The sequence below is a fragment of the Scleropages formosus genome, chromosome 9, assembly GCF_900964775.1.
Source record: "Scleropages formosus chromosome 9, fSclFor1.1, whole genome shotgun sequence".
Classification (NCBI taxonomy): domain Eukaryota; kingdom Metazoa; phylum Chordata; class Actinopteri; order Osteoglossiformes; family Osteoglossidae; genus Scleropages; species Scleropages formosus.
Genome location: NC_041814.1, coordinates 14,473,109 through 14,493,882, shown reverse-complemented (window position 1 = coordinate 14,493,882; position 20,774 = coordinate 14,473,109). Strand labels below are relative to the sequence as shown.

Here is a 20,774-nt window from a genome sequence, read left to right as displayed (position 1 = left end):
CTTATGGATATGGCTTCATTTTTTAGCTGCATGACACAGATTTTTTTAAAAAAACATTTTAAGAGTGAATGTAGGCACACATCTTTACTAATTTGCAATAAGCCACAATGAGCCTCCTGCTTCTTTTTACTCAGCAGGCCTCATTAGATAATAGGACTCATTGGGAGCACAACACTATATGCTCAGTTCTACCCACCATCTTTCACATGTCCAATAAACGTAAATGTCAGTGTTGAACAACAAAAAACTAAAGATTTCACCCACTCAAAGGAAGAGGGGTCAATCTGTGTTTCATGGGTCCTTTGGCCGCAGATGCCTTGTGTGGTAGGACAGGGTTTCAGCCATAGACCTTTACTGTATGGCACACAGAAAGGAGCCAATACACCACTAGGGAGGCCTTGGTTTTTATTTCATCCGCTGATAATCCGATAGCAGCAAATGTTGCTGTGGAAAAGGCAATGATCATGTAGAATAATGAGCAGCTGATGCAGTGCAGGAATGGTATGGAGGAAAGCTTTAAATTCAATTCTTGCAAAGATGGTTTAGTTGCTTTGTTAATTAGTTTTACGGAATAAGAGCAGCACCTCTTCCTGAACTTGTGCTGTTCATTTTTAGCTGCTGAAGGGGGTTCAGTGGGACAACTTTTTGTTTCCCACCAGTAGGCATTCATGTCTCGTGTTCCTCATATTTACTGTTCTCTGAACTAACTTTCCCATCTTCCCCAGTGAGCAGATTATTTAAAGACTTTGCCTTGAAGAGACATATCTTTGTGTTATTTATGAGTGCGCAGTGCAAAAAGACAAACTCCAGTAAACCCAGAGTCAGAACAGTGCACTCACTCAAGCAGAATTCACGACTGTGTCGACAAGTTGGATTGTTCATTTATAACCTCTAGCTTGCATGGGAAGGGAGGCAACCAGAGGTAAATTTCCTTGATTATTATTTTTTCAATAAGTCTTTTAAAAGATTTCTCTTTGTATATGGTAGATAAAATCAGTGCCTCATCATTTTTGCCTCTGGCCATTTTTTGGTACAATAGGGCTGTGTGTGACAAACTAATACAATCTATCAAATCTTTTTTATTTGTCCAACAAACAATCCCCAACCCCCAAACAAAATATAATTGTTTAAAAAAGCTTTTTGCTCAGGTCTTAATGGATATTTTGCTGGAAAAAGTATATAATCTGCCTTTATCCACTTCACGTGTATCCTTTATTTTCACTTTAATCTCAGCCATTACAAATTAGAGCTATTACATGCAGCCCTCAAATTATTAGCATTTGACATTTTATGTAATTTGTGCATATTTATGTATTGTACTCTTTATGTGCACATGAACAGGTATTTTGTGCTTTTTATCTGCTCATAAACATGTACTGGTAATAGGTTACTGAAGAAGGAAACGGTGACCTTGCGGCAGTACGTGCACCACTGTGTGTCCAGCTTACTCAGGTGGTCGGCAAACTCATCAGCAACCCTGACAGCTGCATGCCAGGAAATTTTTGGTTAATGTGCACCCCTGCCGCAGGGAGTGGAATAGGCCACACCCCCATCCACTTGACCAGCCTTAACACATAGGTATGGATTCGCAAAAGGAAAACAAGCCATTTAATTCCAAATAAGCCTTTGAAAAGAATAACTTCTGTGATGTAAATGGATGTAGTTGGAAGTACAAACAACAGAGCGGGTGCATTTCATAAATTCCAAAAGGTTTTTTCCTGACATAAAATGAGATGGATAGTTCATCTCATAGTTCCCGCGACCTGGCCCCGGATAAGCGGAGGAAGATGGATGGATGGATGGATGGATAGTTCATTTCTGGGACTTCTATAGTGTTTTTTTTTTTGTTTTTTTTGTTTTTAGTCATGAAAAGCAAGGACAATTTAAATTGGGAGTTTTTATTACGGCTGCTTTATGTGCAGCCATTCATTCCCTGAACTGTGTGGGTTGTACAGATGACCCTTCATGATGGCCATTCTTACTACCTTTACGCAGCTACTGGTGTGACGTACTCTGGTTCATGTGGTGGAATGTGACAAATTAAATGCACTTTACAATCGTGTGTCTGCATCCAAATCTCTCCTTCTGTTGATGCAAAGCGCTCGTGTTTTTCTCTGAGATGTATGTCACTCTGGAGAAAAGTTTCTGCTACATGAATAAATGTAAATGTAAATGTGAAAAGCACTACAGTAAATTGTATAAATGTCACTTGGGAAAGGTTATGTGAAAACAAAGTTGGGAAAACCAAGAGTAACAGAAGAAAAATATATTTTAATATTGTTTCTAAAAAAAGTAAGGTGGGCTAGAAACCAGCATATGTTCACATCCAGCATTTTAAAACATAACAGCAGAAAATGGCAAAGGTAATTACTGAAAACCACTAATTCAAAATCTCTTTGCCTTATGTTTTTTCAGTAGAGGATCTTTGTCCAGTGCAGTACTTGGAGACAAAGGTGACAAAGAGTCACACTACAATATTTGAATAAACTGTATGATTCAAAGAAGTTTAAACTAAGATAGCTTTGCTACGCTGATGCATAAACATGCTCGTTTTACCTTTCGTGATTTTAAAAATGCAATTCAATAAAGGAATAAGTATTGGTGAAAAGCAATAAGAAGCAGACAGATAAACCCCAATATAAACCAAATACACTGGACATTTTGAGGGTTCGTAAATGAGAACATTTGGCTAAATACTATGTTGCTCTCTGAGAATAAAAAGTAAGGAACAATTTAACATATGACAGCCATTTTTGTTTTACTTTTCTGCTTTGACCCAAATTTAATTTCAATGGAGCTGCAAATTCCACCCTTGTTTCCCGGCCACCTGGGTGACAAATGTCCAGTGGAGAGGGACAGAGGTCTCCGGGGAGCCAGGATCTGGAGTCACCTTGTTACTCTTCTGTACAATCACATTAACCCTGAACAGGGTAGAAGGCTACATGCTGCCATGAACAGAATGGCAAATGAATTCAGCAGTGACCCAGGGTCTGAGCTGAAAGAAGTCTTCCCTGCACCACTGATGGTGTGTGTGTGTGTGTGTGGGCGTGCGCTTGTGCGTTTGAATTCTCTTTGTTCTACTTTCTCTTCTTACTACTTGTTTGTCTAATTTGATCTCACTTCACTTAGCTAAAAGTGTCACTTTGGAATACAAAGTGAGAGGGCAATGTTCAGCAATACATTGGAGAGATTAGTTCTTTTTTTTTTTTTTTTTTGGTTGCTTGGAGCAGATGTCTCTAACTTAGCTTGCATGGCTTGGATTTTCGATCTTCTCGGGGAGATGGGGAAAATTATTAACCTGATTGAAAGCCTCATGGACGTATAACTCTATCTGGCCAATTTCGTTTCGCCGTAAGAAAATCGATAACCCGAGGAGTATTGTTTACTCCCTCCACAAAAGGAAAAAGTCAATAGAGTGAAGTATGGCCTGACTTCAGCAAAGAAGTCCGACCATTATTTCCAGAGAAATTTTTACAGCTTCTATAGACTACCTTTCCTACTTCTTTACAATGTAAAATGAAAATAATTACACTTTTTAAAAAAAGTTAAGACTGCTATAAACTTTACATTATAAAAAATTAGGGGTTTCCTTAGATCTTTTTCTTGCTGCAGCTATATCGTGCTGAAAGACCAGTGTTCTGTGTGACTATTCTTAACATTATAATGCCAGGGTTCAGAGCAAATGAAACCATTACTCCTAAGTTATCTTTGACCGCTGTGAAAAATGCATTGTTCAACAACTATTGTCTACTCCGTAATATTTATCCCTCTCTGTGACTGTGAGCATTGTCTACCTGAGCACAGCCCAGTGGTGACAGAGCGCTAAAGGAAGCAAAGCATGGCACGCGAATATTCTTGACAGATTGCCTGGAAATGCCATTCCTTTGTCTGTGACAGCCTGACTGATTCAGCAGAGCTACCCTCAACCTTGAGAAGAGAGGAGGCAAAAGTGGACCGCAGTTTTATATGACACACTGGGACATGTCATAAAGACGGATGGAATAAATTAATGCTTAACTGAAGTCATTAACAAAAGCATTTTACATACCCAACTAAATGCCACATGAAAATAGTGAAAGCGCTATTACAGACAACAGGAATTGCTGTGAAATGTAACGGATATTAACCCCCATTTTCCATCTGTAGCATTAGATGTTTAGATCACATTCTTAGTGCAAAAGTGATGCAAACTTGCAGCAAATTGCCATATTGTATACATTTATATATCTCATATAAAGCTAGAGACATGTATGTTAATATCAATTAATAAGTTTTATAAACACACTTATTAGTATGCAATAGTTAAGATGTTACAGAGACCTGTTTTATTTGTGATCATGTATATAAAAGAAAAATGTTAAACATAGAATCCTGTTACACTTAAGACTGAATACAATAAACTGAGGAATAAAAAACAATTGCAGTGAGACTAGGTCGGATTAATTCACTTTTAGACAATTTTTGAATTTGAGATTAAACTGAACAATCGCTTTAAATGTTGCTGGTTATGATTAGAGACTGAAAACATTTGTTTTGCTGTACTGCATTTGCAAGTTTATTGTAATGTATACATATACGCTACAGACATGTTACATCTCAAAATTTACTTTTGATTTCGCTTTAAAAATATTCTAAATATTTTCAAAATGCGTCTGAAAGGTTAAGTCTTGTCTTGGCCTGGATAATACATCTCAGCCTGTGATTCAGCCTGTGATTAATGGAATTCAGATGGTAAATACTGAAGATAGATAGTGTAAATATGTCAGGGTTTGTTGGCAGGTAGGGCAGGAACAGAGATGGTATTATCATGACAACAAGGCTCGGTTTTCTCTGAGCAGTCAGCCGTTACTACCGTTATCTGGGTCAGCTGAAAAAGAAGGCCTTGATAAAGATCTCAGAAGTTTCATATTGAAAGTGAATCCATTCTCGTGGACTTATCCATCCTGACGACTTGGAGGATTTCGATCAGACAAAGTGAAAAGCCCAACTAACGGCCCTTCGGAAGGAAAATGACTTGCTGTCTATACAGCCAGAATGAGCGATGGCCAATGTGAGGAAGGTTAATTCAGCATGAAGAGTAGGAGGATAATACGCAAGAGTGAGCTGTTCTATCAATTGTGTCTGTCTGGGTCATGTATGATTACAATACACAGAATTCATCACTTGTCAGATGAATTAACAAGTAACAATAAAGTAATATAATTTAACATGGATGAACAGACATCTTCTGATTATCTTTTGTTTCATTCATATTTTTACAGATAAACACGTCAACCAGCATATTTTTGTATTTTTATTATTTTATTTTTAAATTATCATCTCATCATAGCTCATTTCTCTCCAGTAGCTGGCATAGTGGTTATGGATAAGCACTAATAACCCAAACCTTGTTGGTACAGACTCATGATCAGACCCTTCTGTATAAATTTAGAAGGACATGCTCACCCTGCACAGCTCCTCCAAAGTTTCCTTAGGCAAAAGTCACAAAATAACGGTATTTCTCTTGAAAATCACATATTATTCTCAAGTGAAGATTGACATATTTTAACATGCTTCTTATATGCTCCCAAAGGTAATGGTTCATGATATTCGATTCTATTGTCCCACTTTTCACCAGCAGGCCAGTTTCAATTATTCTCATTTCCATTGCTTTCCACTATCTTTCTTGGTCACTGCGCTCCTTTGTCGACATTCAGGAACAAGGTTCAACCTAGGTTCCGCACCTCCAGGTCTAGCTCTTTTTCTTCCTGCAGACTAAAAAGGCATTTGATAGCTCCCTTATATACAATGTACATGCATGGAAATACTTACATGTAGCTCTGACTGTTTCTCATATGTTCGACTGTAATAAATACATTTAGCTGAACTCAAGACTCAAAACTTTCAACAGCATGGAGCATAAAGAATCAAATATGAGAGGCACAAAATGACACATACTTTGGGAAATAAATTTAAGCAAATAATATTCTGCAGCTGCTGAGGTAAAATACAATAAAATAAATCTAACATAATCCTCTAATGGAACAAAATGTTGCATTAAAATTATAGTAAGGGCAAGCAAATGTTGCACTTTGTATCCTTATTTGAGAGACTGAATGTTATAATTTCATCTGTTGTTTGGTTGGTGTTTGTGTACGTGAATGCACTTTTATGAGTATTCACAACAAATCTTTAAAAGATATACCGTATGCATAAAAAAACTGAAATATGGCATTTACTGTACTGACTGTATGCTAATAGGGTAGTAAATTGGCTTTAGTCCAACAAAATTAAGAACAGTACTGATATTTCAAAGGAACAGCCTACACAAAATTTACCTTTTCTGTCTGTTAAGATCATTTACTGAAAAAACTACACAATATAAGAAACAAAGTAGATCTGATTATGCAAACTGATTTAAAACATTTTTAAACTGAATAATTATACTAATAGCGGTAACAGCTGTAACATCCATCTGTTAAAGTGGCACAGTAGATTCAATGAATATTTATGATTTTACCTTGAGACCTGACCCCAACTAAACAATGAAAAAGTGAAAATCATTTAAAGTTTAATAGCTTCTGAAAATATAATCACCGACAGTTGTGAAGGAAAAAATCAAAATTATTGAGCTTAAGAACAGCAGCATACTCTGAAAAACTTTATTTGTCAAAAGAATCAAGTCAGGAAAGATCACTTCATATTTATAGATTTATTTATTTAGCAGATGCTTTTCTCCAAAGCGTCTTCCAATGAACAGTGTGTAGCGTTATCAGCCCACACATCTTATTCACCAAGGTGACTTACACTGCTAGATACTTTCCAATTGTAATTCTAAACCCGTTAAAACAAAAACTCTACTTTATGGTTTAATACACGAAACAAAATTATTAGCAGACTACTGAGGCTACATATTAAGCAAAGATGCAAAAACATAATTATAAAATTGCTTAAGTAGAAGGGAGTACTGAGATACAGATTTGCATCATAGTCTTATTCAATTGTCTTTTATTGTGAATTGTGTTTTCGAGGCAGCAGGTAAGCATAATGTTTAGGAATGTCACCTTACTCACTGAAGGTCCCCAATATGCATCTGCTTCCTGCTGTAATTCCCTTTATAAACACACCCTGAATTGATGCGCTAAAAACGTATACCCCTCTCTATAAATGGGGGCTCAGATGGAAGCAGCTTGTTACAATACAAACCTGAAATTGTAACTTGCTGTGGACAACAGCACCAACCAAATCAAGGTTAACAGTTTAAAGTCAAACTCAGATGAAGATAAAACACAAAAGCTGCCTGGTACATTTAGTCAGCAGCACTCCAATGATTCAAAGATGTGAAGCCTATGCTGTCCTGAGACTTGAACTTGCAACTTTCTAGATCTAGATCAAGAACTTTGAAAAGGACAGGAATCGTTGGACACACGGAAGTAGGGGTTGCTTAAGTGAGGTTCCGTAAGCAGGTGTGGAATCCTTGTCCTTTTATCCCATGGCACCTTGATGAGAGGCAGGTACAGGCGAGGTGCGCATGACACTAGTCACCTTTCTGGTCTGCCCATTTAGTATTCCGGACAGCTGCCAAAGGCAGTGAAGGATCATTGTACACTGGAGATCCTGGTGTAGGGCATATGTTCCAATAACCTTTTGTCCCTTCCTTCCTGTTCTGACTCAAGTAAAAGAAGGTCTTATTCAGGATTCAGAAAAGCACATGGACCATTAATGAATCTCCTCTCTGAAGGGTAACATTAATAAAATGTTCTGCTCCAGACTTGCATCCATCTCCATAAACTGGCCAAACAACAACACTCTACGGCCACTGAACTGATGCACTGTTTCTCCGGTTAAAAAACTACTTAGAAAATAAACTAAGAAAGAAGATTTTGATAAAGATTTTTTGATTAAAGATTTCAACAGGAAATTGCTGGCTTTTGTGGAGTATTTATGTTATCATCATTTCGCCTTTATCTTTTGTCCCTGTGGAACATGTGAAAAAATGAGTCAGGTGTTGAATGTGTGACTATAAAATTCCCGAATTCCACTGACTGACCAAGTTACTAACACTACTAAAAGCAAAAGTTTTGTACAATCTGGACAAACGCATGTCTGCATTACCTCCCGATTCACCATAACCTTAAACACAATATTAATCGGTATGAAAACAGAGTCCTTTTCAGACTCCACAGCAATCTATAAACAATGAGTCCCACAAACTGTACCGTTTTGCAGTCAGACTCTTTCAGTATATAGATAGATTACAAGACACTAAATCTAAACTATCCAGCTCGCTGATTTTGATTGTATCATGTGTTGTTCACTTATAAAGGAAAAAGTTCTACACTGAGCCATTTTGCCACAGTGCAATGATTCATTTTTGGGTCACCGCCTCCAATAGGTTTTCAAAAGCAACTCTTTGAAACCGCTCATGTGATCTTAATTCAGTCCAAGTCCACAGTTTCTCAAGAGTGAAGGGAAAATCAGAGGTCCACTTAAAGTCCAACGAAAATTTACATTTGTTCAATGAAAAACCAGCTGCTAACCATGTGCACATGACCATGGAAACAAATAATAGATAACAGTGAATAGTGAGAAGTATAAAATAGATAATAGGTTAAAAAGAAGTCCATTCTTTGAGCATGTCAACCCAAATCCTGGGATGCAATTAGTATAGCACAGTTCAAAGTCAGAGTCATTTATTTGTCATTTGGCTATTTGGTTTATTCATTTTGCTCAAACTTCAGTCTGCAGTTTTCATGAACCTGACACTAAAAACAATTAGAAATTCACAAAGAGCTGAAAAACAAACGACTGATGGTTGCTTTTTTAAAGTCTTTCTGTTTCATAACACACTTATGCCTTTTTGTGGACTGAGAACAGAGAACTCACTGGCCCACAAACAGCCTCTGCACTTTGCAACCCAAATGAAGACTGAAAAATTGAAATGCACAAGAGTAAAGATTGAAATGAGAATTTATGCCTTTGAGAATGTTTAGAACGCCGTGACAATTGCACATTTTGTTTCTGCATTGAGGCGGTTCAGGCTGAAGTGACGAAAGCAGGAAACGGCGCTCGGCCGTGCTGCAGAGGTGAGAGCAGTGCAGTGCAATATGTCTCCGTGCCCCATCATCTCTGCCCCGACTGTGTTCGTTTTATGATGTTTCTTCCTGCACATGACAGCTTTCACCTGCACACATTTACGGTCTTGGTAATGTATTGTTCTGGATTCTTCTACAAGGCGTGTTCATGTAAAATCTATCTGTGGAACTGATCTCCCCGTTAATTTAATTCAGACACCTGGTTTAATTTCCCATACCAGAAAGTTTTGCCTTGTGACACTATATGATTATGAAATAAAACAAAAACATTTCACTTAGATATAGCAGATGGATTGAGTGAGCTGGCAGACAGCTGGTAGTACAGTGGTTATCGCTGCCCCCTTTGGATCAACGGTCACAGGTCTAATACCCAGCTCCAGCTGTTGTACCCCTGAGCTAAGGTACTTACCCTAAATTGCTCCAGTAAAATTAACCTGCTCTATAAAGAGGTAAATAATTTTAAGTAGCTTAACACTGGGAGTCGCTTTGGAGAAAAGCGTCAGCTGAATGAATAAATATATGTATACTGCGGTGTGGTGTATCTCAGATGTTTCAATTTTTGGATCTTAAGGAGGAATAAAAGCAACTTTTAGTAAAACAGGCTTTCACACAAATGTGATGCTTTAGAAAAAAAGTGAGTTATACTAAACACCTTGTCTGCCTTGTTCAGCACGGTGAGGTTGGGGGTCATTTGTCCCAGAAAATACTACCCAAAACTCGCAACTACAGCCAGTCTATGGATTTTATTACAGTACACACACACACACACACACACACACACACACATTTTCAGAACCGCTCGTCCCATACGGGGTCGCGGGGAACCGGAGCCTACCCGGTAACACAGGGCGTAAGGCCGGAGGGGGAGGGGACACACCCAGGACGGGACGCCAGTCCGTCGCAAGGCACCCCAAGTGGGACTCGAACCCCAGACCCACCAGAGAGCAGGACCGTGGTCCAACCCACTGCGCCCCCCACTTTATTACAGTAAAAAGAGGGAAATTACTGTTTTTTTTTTTCTAAACTTGACTGTGTTCAAATTCAACACCTAAGTTGTGTGTGAGGTGTTATTTGTGCTGTTACAGGTATCTTGTGACTGCGCCTGTTTGTACAGGTACAGTACAGTAGCGTTTAGGGATTCTTTACTCACACTGGGGTGGCAGAGCAGGATTGGCCAGGTCCTGCTCTCTGGTGGGTCAGGGGTTTGACGCCTGCTTGGGGTGCCTTGCGATGGACTGGCGTCCTGCCCTGAGTGTATCCCCTCCCCCTCCAGCCTCGCGCCCTGTGCTGCCGGGTTAGGCTCCGGTTCGTCGCGACCCGGCTTGGGACCAGCGGTTTCAGACTGTGTGTGTGTGTGTGTATGTGTGTGTGTCTGTATGTGTACGTACTCACAGGAGGAAGGTTCCCAATTCAAATACCCCCTCACCGAGTTACTTACCCTGAACTGATCCTGTAAGAATTACAACGCTATATAAATGAGAACCTGGAGTCGTTATGGAGACGCATGTCATTCATTGTATGTCTCCTTGTTGGAGAAGTGCCAGATCAATAAATGAATGAATGAAGCTGAACCGTGATAACTTGGAGTGTACGAAAAGTAACTGTGTGTCGAAAGGTCGCCTGAGCTGAGGTCCTTCTTTCCCCGCAATATCATAAGTGCAAGAAGATTATGCGAACGGACATCATCATGACATGTGAGACACATGGTTTCTTAGCACAGCGACACGTTACTGTCTCCGCTCTGTGGGGCGCGCGTGTCCACTGCTCGCCGTCCATGTGATGGTGAACACGCGCGGTCCGCCGCGCGCCGGGTTCCGGTGCAGCACTCGCTGTGTGTGAGAGCGGGGCTGCCCTCCCTGACACAGCCGCGCGCCTGGCTCGAGACCCCCCCCCCCTCCTCCTCTGCGGTGACACTGCCCTCAGCAGCACGTCGCGAACGCGCCGCGGGCAGGATCCGGGGAGCGGAGCGGGGTTTACGTGGTACCCGCGGGATCGTGGGGAGTTGGGGTGGGCTCCGAACTTCCCACACACCGATTTGACACACGTGACGGAGAAGAGCTCCGTAGTCTGTGGATGCGGGAGCGACGCACTTCACCAAAGTTCGCATTTAGGGCTTGAGAACTCACAGTGTGTGTAGAAACGGGACGGGATGTCTCTCAGTTGTGCCGTGTGTAAACCAAGAGGAACGCGCCTAATTTTACTCTGTGTGTGTGTGTGTGTGTGTGTGTGTGCGCGCGCGCAAGTGTTCCTTAGGCTCTTTATTTAATTCATTTCCTCGCCCTCATTTTGGGGGGTTCCTCGCCGATGCGGTATCTGTGCTCGCTACTCTACTCTAGCACTTTAAGGGGAGATCCGTTCTGCGGCTTCAGTCGCGAGCTGCACGTGGACGCGGAGAAGCGGTCGTCCACATGTGTGTCTCCTGTCGTCTTTTTCTGGACCTGTTGGACTTTGCGAAGAAAGCTGCGTTTACCCGCGATCGCACCGATGCCTCCTCGCGCGCTTCCCGCCTTTTGCGCGCGCCTCTTCCTCTGTTTATTTGGCAAGTTCGCACAGTGAGCGCAGTCACACCGGGGATGCTGTCGGTCGCCGCGCTCCTTCGCACAGTAACCGTGCTGTGAGGGGGAAAAAAAAAAAAAAAAAGGCGAACGCGCTTAACCTCGACACCATGTTTTTGTGCAACGCCAGCGCCATCAAAGATTGGAGTTTTTTCCTCTCGCACATCCTGCCACTCGTGAACAAAACGGCCGATTTGGTTCGCCAAAGTGACGAGAAAGTGGAGGCCACCACGAGCGCCTTGGTGACAGTGCTCGAGCCCGAGCTGGGCGGCGCGAGCGCCAGCCGCGCGCCCTCGAACGCGAACCACACGTCGGGCCTCGAGCACGTCCTTCAGTACTCGTACTCGGAGAACGAGCTGCCGCACACGGAGCACAAGGACGAGGCGAGGGACGCGATCCCGCTGCCCAAAGCCGTGCTCTACCTGGTCATGGCAGCGCTGGTGGTCGTGGCCGTGGCCTATGCCATCGTGGGACACCTCACCAAGGACCTGGCCCACGACTTCGTGGGTGAGTGACGAGGCTGCGAGGGCGCTGCCTGCTGCTGCCGGCCCTCATGATGTCATGGCGACGGTGATGATGATGATGATAATGATGGTGGTGGTGGTGATGGTGATGAGGATGATGATGGTGGTGGTGGTGGCGGTGTATTCACATACCGAATGGGGTTTGCACCTAATGATCAGTTGAAACACAAGTTTTTCTTTGTGTGTGTGTTATCGGTCGCACCTTTTTCTTTTTTTAATTCCAGAGAGTGACTGTGCTGTTCAGCGTCACTCATTCTAATCTTGTGTAACGCACTAAACTCAACGTGAGGTTATTTTAATAACAAAAAAAACTATTGGCGATGGTTAAGTAATGGTCAAAGTTGATGGACGTGTTTCGTTTTATATTGTTCTAGGAAAGAATATTATTTATGGAGGTTGAGATTTCGTTTTTGTTTTTTTTTTTTTTTTTTTTTAATTTTCCGTTATTTTAAAAAGAATTCACTGATTTGTGTTTAAACTGATTTTTACTCATTTAAATCACAGTGACACTAAAGATAACTACCAAGAGTAGACATGCACGATAAACACATTTATGACACCTCAGATACTTTTATAATATTATATTATTTTAATTCCATTCACTCAGCATCGTGTATATATTTTTGTCAACTGCGACACTCTGAATAATTACCTCGGTTGCCTTTCATTAGCGTTCTCACGTTTGGTACATGTGGTACTTGAGGTGTAAAGTGCTGATGAGTAGTAGGGGTGAAGCAGTTTGAACTGTGACCAGGTGAGATCCCAAAATGTGACCGTGCTGAACCGCACGCAGGTGCTCCCGCAACCCCACCTACCTCACTGAAGAAAATGCGTCACAGCGCCGCCCCCTGGTGGCTTTGGGTATCGTTTTGAAATGTGCCGCACTCCAGTCCAACAGGTTGTCCCTGTGAACAACTGCAGTCCATCCATCATTTCATTCACCCCTAGACCATAAACATCCATCGTGTGTAAAGGTTTTCTTCTGAATCGAGTCCCCATCAACTGTTTTCTAAAGCTCTTCTAAAAAGAGTGTGTTGTTTAGTTTACAATCTAATCCAAGGCACAGTTACAGTGAGCAAATATGTTTGTACCTGTATACAGGTGGTGAAAATTAAACTCAAATAAGTGCTTATACATTAAATATGTAAGTACTTCTTTTTTATGTTTTTACATCTGGAGCCATTTTTGTTAGTGTTAAACTCAGTTGATGTTAAGTAAGGTCAGGGTGAGAGTACTCTACAGGAAGCACAGGACATGCTTAAGCCTAACGGAGTAATCGGACACACAGACATTTACATTTATTCATTTAGCTGACGCTTTTCTCCAAAGCCACTTACAGTGTTAAGGTACTTTCGATTATTTATCCGTTTATCCAGCTGGGTAATTTTACTGGAGCAATTTCAGGGTAAGTACCTTGCTCAAGGGTACTGCAATCAGAGGGGAGAATCGAACCTGCAACCTTTGGGCAGCTCTACCGTTGCAGCTCTACCCACTACACTTCCAGCTGTCACATCACACAAGCATGCAAATACAAGGCAACCTTTGGTCACCAGGTTATCTGAATGGCATGGATTTCACCTGTGAGGTGACACCAGTTTACCTGGAGGAAATCTATGCTAAAGAGTTCAGATGGCTTTGAACGCCCTCACCCTGGAGCTGTGAAAACAGTTTGGAACCATAATGACATTGTGTGTTTTTACTAGTCAACTACTACTAGTCACTTATTACTTACTACTCAATCAAACCGACACAATAATTTAACTAAATGAAAGATATGCCTACTGTACATTCCAAATTTATAGAGGAATATAGGAGGATATGAATTAGTGAAAGAAATGTGCTATTATATGTAGAACAAGAGGTCAACAGAATTTTTAGGAGCAAACAGATACAGAAAATGTGGGTGATTGAAGGAGCCCATTGGAACAGTTGGGACAGCACTGCACTCACACTAGAGATACTCAGTTCTAGCAGTTATAATATCCCACAATGAATAAAAGTCTCCACTCAGCAGTGACATGCAGTGTGAAATGATGATCCATAAAGTTTCTCTCTGAGATTGCTTTTTCACTGTGCATAGCGTGTTTATTGGTTTCAGTCTTTAAAGATTTTATTTATCGGGTTATGCTTTATAGAAAGTGTTACAGCAGAACAAAGTTTACTCATGAATTTGAAACGACATCTTCACGACCAGAACTATAAGTGGACACTGAAATTTTAAACAGAACATCTGAAGGAATGTCATGCATAAACATAATTGTCATGTAATATTTAGCAGTGCCAAAGAAAAACAGTTGATTACTTAGTTCCTAAGTTAAAAAAAAACCTAGATGACCTTTTATGTGTTTTCAGAGCAACAAATTTATTAAACAATCATATCTCACTAATAACAATGAAATCTCACTTAGGTGATATGACGCAGGTACAGTTATAGAATAAAATGAGAAATATTCATATGTTTTAACATTGTGTTGCCCATCGCATGCCAGCAAATATCGTGATAGATTCGTGGCCTAATTTTTCTAGTGGAAGATTCTTAAAAATTGTATTGTTTACGTCTTAAAGTCTCAAATAAGCTTCCTTTGAAGTTTTTGGTAAGGGGAACTGGGAGAATGTTGACTTTCTAATTTTGAAAATGATTGTCTCTTTTGTACAAAAGTATTTTGCTGCTTTCCTATATACTGGGGCATAAACAAACATAGTTGGGCTTGGAAGTCTGTAACTCCGTAAATCTAACTTCTACATTATAATCAATAAAAGCACAAGAATAAGATTACCCTCAATTTATTTGCGTGTTAGGTTCTGTAAAAACTTCAGACTTAATTTTCTTTTTTTTTTTTTTAAATTTTCATCAACTGCTTACATTATGAAGGGTTGCAGAGGTCATCCTGGAAACAGAGAACTTGAGGCGGGGCACACTGTGGATGGAGCACAAGTCCACTGTGAAAGTTTTGTTTTAATATCTTTTATTAACTTGAAACAACATTAAAATTGTCTAGCTTAAAATTACTGACAATAAAAAATTCATCATCTCACCAACCTCCTGTTAGATTCCGGCCTATTGATCACATCAGCATCTGGCCACTTTCGGTTTGCTTTATCAATACAGGTAATAAATAATAGAGACATACCCTAATTTATCTGCTGGATAGGTTCTGTAAAAGTCTGGGATATAATTAATAAATAAAAAAATACAGTCTGGGATATAACTAATAAATTAGAAATACACCATAAGACTTACATTTTATTGACTTTGAGCTACACTGAAAATTAAATTTTAAAAGACGAAAAATATAAAATACACCGTACTTGCAAATTCCTATTAAAATGCCAACCATTGACTAATTTATCCCATAAACATCTGCAACATTCTTCATCTTATGACTGATCACCAGCACTTACAAACACGAGACATGAGCTGTACACAATGTGGAAATGAGTTGAATGAAGGTGGTGCCACACGCCTGGACTGCTTGGGGGCTGCCAGTTTAAAAAAAGATTGAAAACGGACAAGTGAGGAAAATACAATTAAAAATAAACTGTATCATTGGAAAAATTTATAGCTTGAACATTTGTAACATTTGTATGCTTTAATTCGTTTCAAGCATATTATAAATGCTTGTCTTTTCATACATGTAAAGCTATTTAATTTATTTATTCTTATTATGAATACTGATACATTGTATACAAATAATATTGTAGCCTTTGTGTCGGGAATATTGAACATGAGGGCCTATGTGTTGTTGCAGCGGTCCAGAGTCCATCCCAGCAACAGAGGGGATGAGGCAGGGTACACCCTGGATGGAACACCTGTCCATCACAGGGCAACCACACACTTCTTCACACATACACACACACACACAAGGCAATTCAGAGTCAGCAGGTTGCCTGAAACACACCTCTTTGGACTATGAAGCAGCTCGAGAAAACCCATGGAAATGCAAAGAACATGCAGACTCTTCACAGACTAAGCCAGACTCAAACCCATGTGCAAACCCACAGCAGAGAAGCTGTGAGGCACCAGTGCTACTGCAGAGCCACTGTACCACCTCGGCAGAAGTTAAAATGAGGAGATGATTTAGCCAATCGTAACAAGCAAGGTTTGCTCAGATATGACAGAAGAACAAAGCTTAAAGGAGATATTCACAGGCCATTGCCAGTGGCGGAGAGAGTTAAGGCTTCATTATTTCAGCTTTGAAAGTAGGACGACCGAAAGCTTTTTTTCCCGGATTTTGCAACACGGCCTCCGTTTTGAGCCCTGACACCGAGAGTCGGACGTGAGCTCTCATCCACCAAAGACCGCCTACGCCACCATGCCATCCTTAGGACTTTCCTGCGCGCCCTTCCCTCACCTTTGAGCCTTGCGTCAGTCCTCGGGCGTGTACATCACGCGAGTGAGGATTTCGGGTTGCGGTTTCGTCAGCAAGCACTTAAACAGCCCTTGAGATTTCCACGCAGTCAGTTCGTGGGGAACAGGGCAAGTGTTTTCCCTCCCCTCCTCCCCGTTCCTTTTTCTTTTTTCCTACTGCAGCTGCGCTGAATCTCTGCCTGGGACAAAAATAGACCACAGCGGTCCCTCTCTGTCCAGCCTCACAGTGGACAGGGGAACAAAGGCCGGCACGGCAACGGCACACCGGGGCACGACAGCTCTGTTACTCCGCACACCGCGTTTTATGTCATTTGTACCATGTTAATCACATTGTCAGTGCTCATATGTAGTGTTTCTTTTGATTTTAGCTTTCTGTGTGTCTGTGTGTGTCTATGTGTGTCTTTTTTTTTTCTGGTGTCACCCTAGGATTATCTCAAGGATATACAGTATATTTTAAAAGACTTATCATCTTATGTTGGAGAACGCAGTAAGTTTTCACCCAGATTAGCAAGAACTTTTGCAAAAGCAGTACATCGCCATACCATGTTTATTCGCAGGTACATTTTTTTTTTCTAAATCATCTCGGAACTTGCAAACTGAGCTACATATATCAAGCAGATAATCAACTAGATGCTAACTGCAGCAGTGGCTTAATGATGGTGTTGAAAGGTAATGCCTGAATAAACAGTTCAGCTTTTACCCTTTTATCTTGTGCTACAGATGTTGAAATACAGTATAAAAGCATACACTGGGTTATTATAATTCCTATCATTTTTAATAATTTCCATTTGCATTTCCCTAGATGTAACCTAAAATTTTTACAGTGAATATTTTCACAAAGAAAAGAACACATTTAGCTGTTAATGCGTTCTACTGAATGTTTTATGTATTTACTTAAATTATTTGTTCTCTCTGAAGCTGTAAAAATTTCAGTGTACAGACTTCTCTGGTGCCTCTCTATCTGATCCCCTTGTGTACATTTTTTTTAATCAGCACACATAGCTCTGTGTATTTCATTTAGTTTATTTTCAGATTTTATAAAACTGGCAAATCTCAGTGTCGCATAATGATACCTTTAGGAAACGGCCCCTAACGTTTCAAATTTCTGCACACATTAGTTTCACAAAATGACAACTGTGCGATGAAATATTGCCCTACGCAGAGTTGAGTAGAATAGTTTGTCTAACTAGTGTTCTTTTTTATATTAATTTGTACCATTTTCATTGCTAATGGACTTTACTGTGGTCCAAATGGGTATGGCTCGTACCAGGTTACTGAGCAACATCTTTATGGTATTTTGACTTATGCAGTCAGAGGTTTTGAGTCATATGTGAAGACTAAACATTATTACAGGGAGTAAAGTAATTTCTTACCCCTTTAACTGATAGGATGGGACAGGATGATTGCACTGTTAATAAATAAATAAAAATGTTTAACATGCATGACACGTAATGTGATTTGAGTCGAAAAACACCTTTTTTTTTTTTCAGAACGGTTTTGATTAATTTAAAAAATTAGATCACACCCTCTGACAATTGTCTGAATCAGTGTTAACATATCAATGTCTTCTCTTTTTTCTCTGTAGACTGGGTGTTTGGCCCCCGTCCAGCCAAGAACAGCAATAAGAGCGAAATAAACTGCATAACCAACAGCATGAACGAAATGAATGAGATGAGCGAGTTTGCACGATTTATGGACGCGAACTTCATTTCGCATGATCCGGATATTTGTGCGGATGCCGCTAAACCCGAAGAGCTCGTAGTGTCCATAGATGAAACATTCCATATACCTCAAAACCCGTACAATGACACTTAAACTGGGCAAGGTTTACTCTTTTATCGGTTCAGTGTGGAAGACAAAGAAAAAAACAGCCAGCTAGCTTGCGTTTCAAACACCCGTGAAACCACCGAGCCCGTTACGAAATTACCTGACATCGGTGTCATTGCTTACAGCAGTGTGTAATGTTTTGTCTGTTAAACGTTTTTTGGTGAGAAGACAGCTGATGTCTTATTGCTTGACAGGAAGATGAAGTCTGCAGTGTTTTATCGTCCTGAAACAAGTGACCAAAAAAATATGCTGCTGTTTAAATGTGCTTGGGTGCACGGCGTTTTCAAGCTACAGCAGCTGGATACAAAACTGCATCATCTGGATGTTGGATTGATTTCCATTGTACTGGCTGAAGTTTTTAATAACTGCACATATTGCACTCTTTGATACTGTATTTTGTGGCGAACCATTTTATTCACACTCACGTGCTCATACTCAATTGCGCACATATACACAGTTCTCATGTTTTCACACTGTGTTCAATAATGTAGCAGAAAGCTTTTTATTCAACATTTTGATGACACTTCTGTCCTTTATGTACTGCAAAACACAGTTAAATAATCAAACATAAAAAAGACTTTTGACCTATGCTAATACCTAGAAAAGACAAAATAAATGTTTAATCCATTCGTTCCATGAACCCTGTAAGTAAAATTAACCCCCACAGGGCAGGTTATTGCAAGAATATATAACTTAAAAGTAATTAAAAATTCAGTTTAAATGCACTGTAGTATGTGTACTGTACTGTGTAAATGCTACTACACTATATATGGTTTTCCATAAGTGTTAATATGCACAGTACTGTAAGAGTACTTCTACCAGTCTGACTGTCTCACGTTTCCTTTCTTATTTATATTTTCAAGCATATTATAATGCCTGCACAGTAAAAAATACGTATGTAATAACATGTTTAAAGCACGCTGGCTGCAGCAGAAAATGGCAGAATTTTCTTTTTGGGGAAGCTAAGGCCATTCTCACATTGTGTTGGCCAAAATTATTTGAACTATTGGGCCTGTCACACAGGAAGATTTTTACAAGTGTATATTACCTTAACTGTGAACAAGTAATCTTTGCAGGGACCCAGGTGAAAAACCTTTCCTACCATGTTTGAATATCTTTTTTCATTTCTGATAAAGACCTGAGAATGCAGTTTGTTTTTACAAAACACATGGGAAATAACAAGGTATACTCAATATATGCGTATAATTATGCCTTGAAATGCTGTGTGTTTTTTTTTTTTTTTTTCTGGAGGCAAGACATGTATGCATACAGCTGTTTTTCCCTCAGAATTAAGGGCTATATTTGGGCATGTTATTGTCAGGGACTCATAAACATAAACTGTGTAGTGTGAACATGTACACTGGGTCCTCAATGTTCTTTCAAAGCCCCAGATAAAGCTACAATGAATTACAAATTTGCTGTAAGGCTTTCTTCCATTTTCATCAAACACTTGTTCCACACTCCTGGATACACAGGATTTTTTTATTGTATTACCTTTTACTAACATAAAACAACATGTGCAACATTCATTAGCCTGTGGCCACGTTCTTTTTACTTTATTATCTATCAGTTGAAGCCTACTGTTGGAGATGTACCTTCATTTATTCATTCATTGGGTAGGTTCTGTAAAAATCTTGGATACAACTACACAAAGAAATATCCCGCAAAACATTGACATTTTAATATATTGTAGCTACAATAAAATTAAAACCAATCTGAAGTGACAGAAATTTTTTTAAAAAAAGTGTTGTCTCCAAAAATTCATGTTTTAATGCCGATGTCTGCTGGTTTATCCGCAGAACACGTGCGCCGTTCATCTCGTGACGCACGGTCAACACCGGGCGCTGTTTCGCTGCGTTTTACTGCCACCTAGCGACTTGACAGGGAAACGCAGGTGGCGTCGCTGCACCATCTCGTTGAAAACGAACAAGCGAAGAATGCAATTTTGTAACACAGCTAAGAAGGCATCCTCATAAATAAACAAAATAGTATCTATTAAAATGATGACTTGGACGCTGGCAGCACGAGGACCCAGTGTGCAACTGTTGAGTTTTGTGACAAACAATTTTAACAGATGTCTGCTATACCGAAGGTCCAGTTTAAATTCTGCTTGATATTGTCTGAAGCTTTGTACGATTAACCATATTCCTGTGAAATTCCTTTTGCTTGTGGTCTGTGTTTTTCAGTGTTTCCATACTTCCCTCGAAATAAACAGATAATTAAATAAAGCAAGCATTTAAGTTAATTTCTTGATATGGGTGAAATTTTCTTCTTAGTTCATTCGTTTATCAGACACTGATTGAAACACTCAGCTCACTAGTTCTTCTGTTTTAAATATATAATGCAGTGTATCTGATTTAAAATTTGGTGCATACCTGTGTTTAAGAAAAATCTAAATAATAATATGTGTCTAAATACCCCTTAA

The 20,774-nt window shown here is 39.9% G+C and overlaps 2 protein-coding genes across 2 annotated transcripts in view; one reads left to right on the top strand and one right to left on the bottom strand.

Moving 5' to 3' along the window:
* LOC108935463 (uncharacterized) overlaps positions 1 to 20,774 on the bottom strand; it is a 211,051-nt gene that overhangs the window by 38,309 nt on the left and 151,968 nt on the right. The window lies entirely within an intron of this gene.
* Positions 11,709 to 18,428, top strand: LOC114911254 (uncharacterized). The gene is made up of 2 exons (XM_029254659.1): positions 11,709 to 12,136; positions 18,108 to 18,428. The coding sequence occupies exons 1-2, from the start codon at positions 11,740 to 11,742 to the stop codon at positions 18,335 to 18,337; spliced, it is 627 nt and encodes a 208-aa protein (XP_029110492.1). The 5' UTR covers positions 11,709 to 11,739; the 3' UTR covers positions 18,338 to 18,428.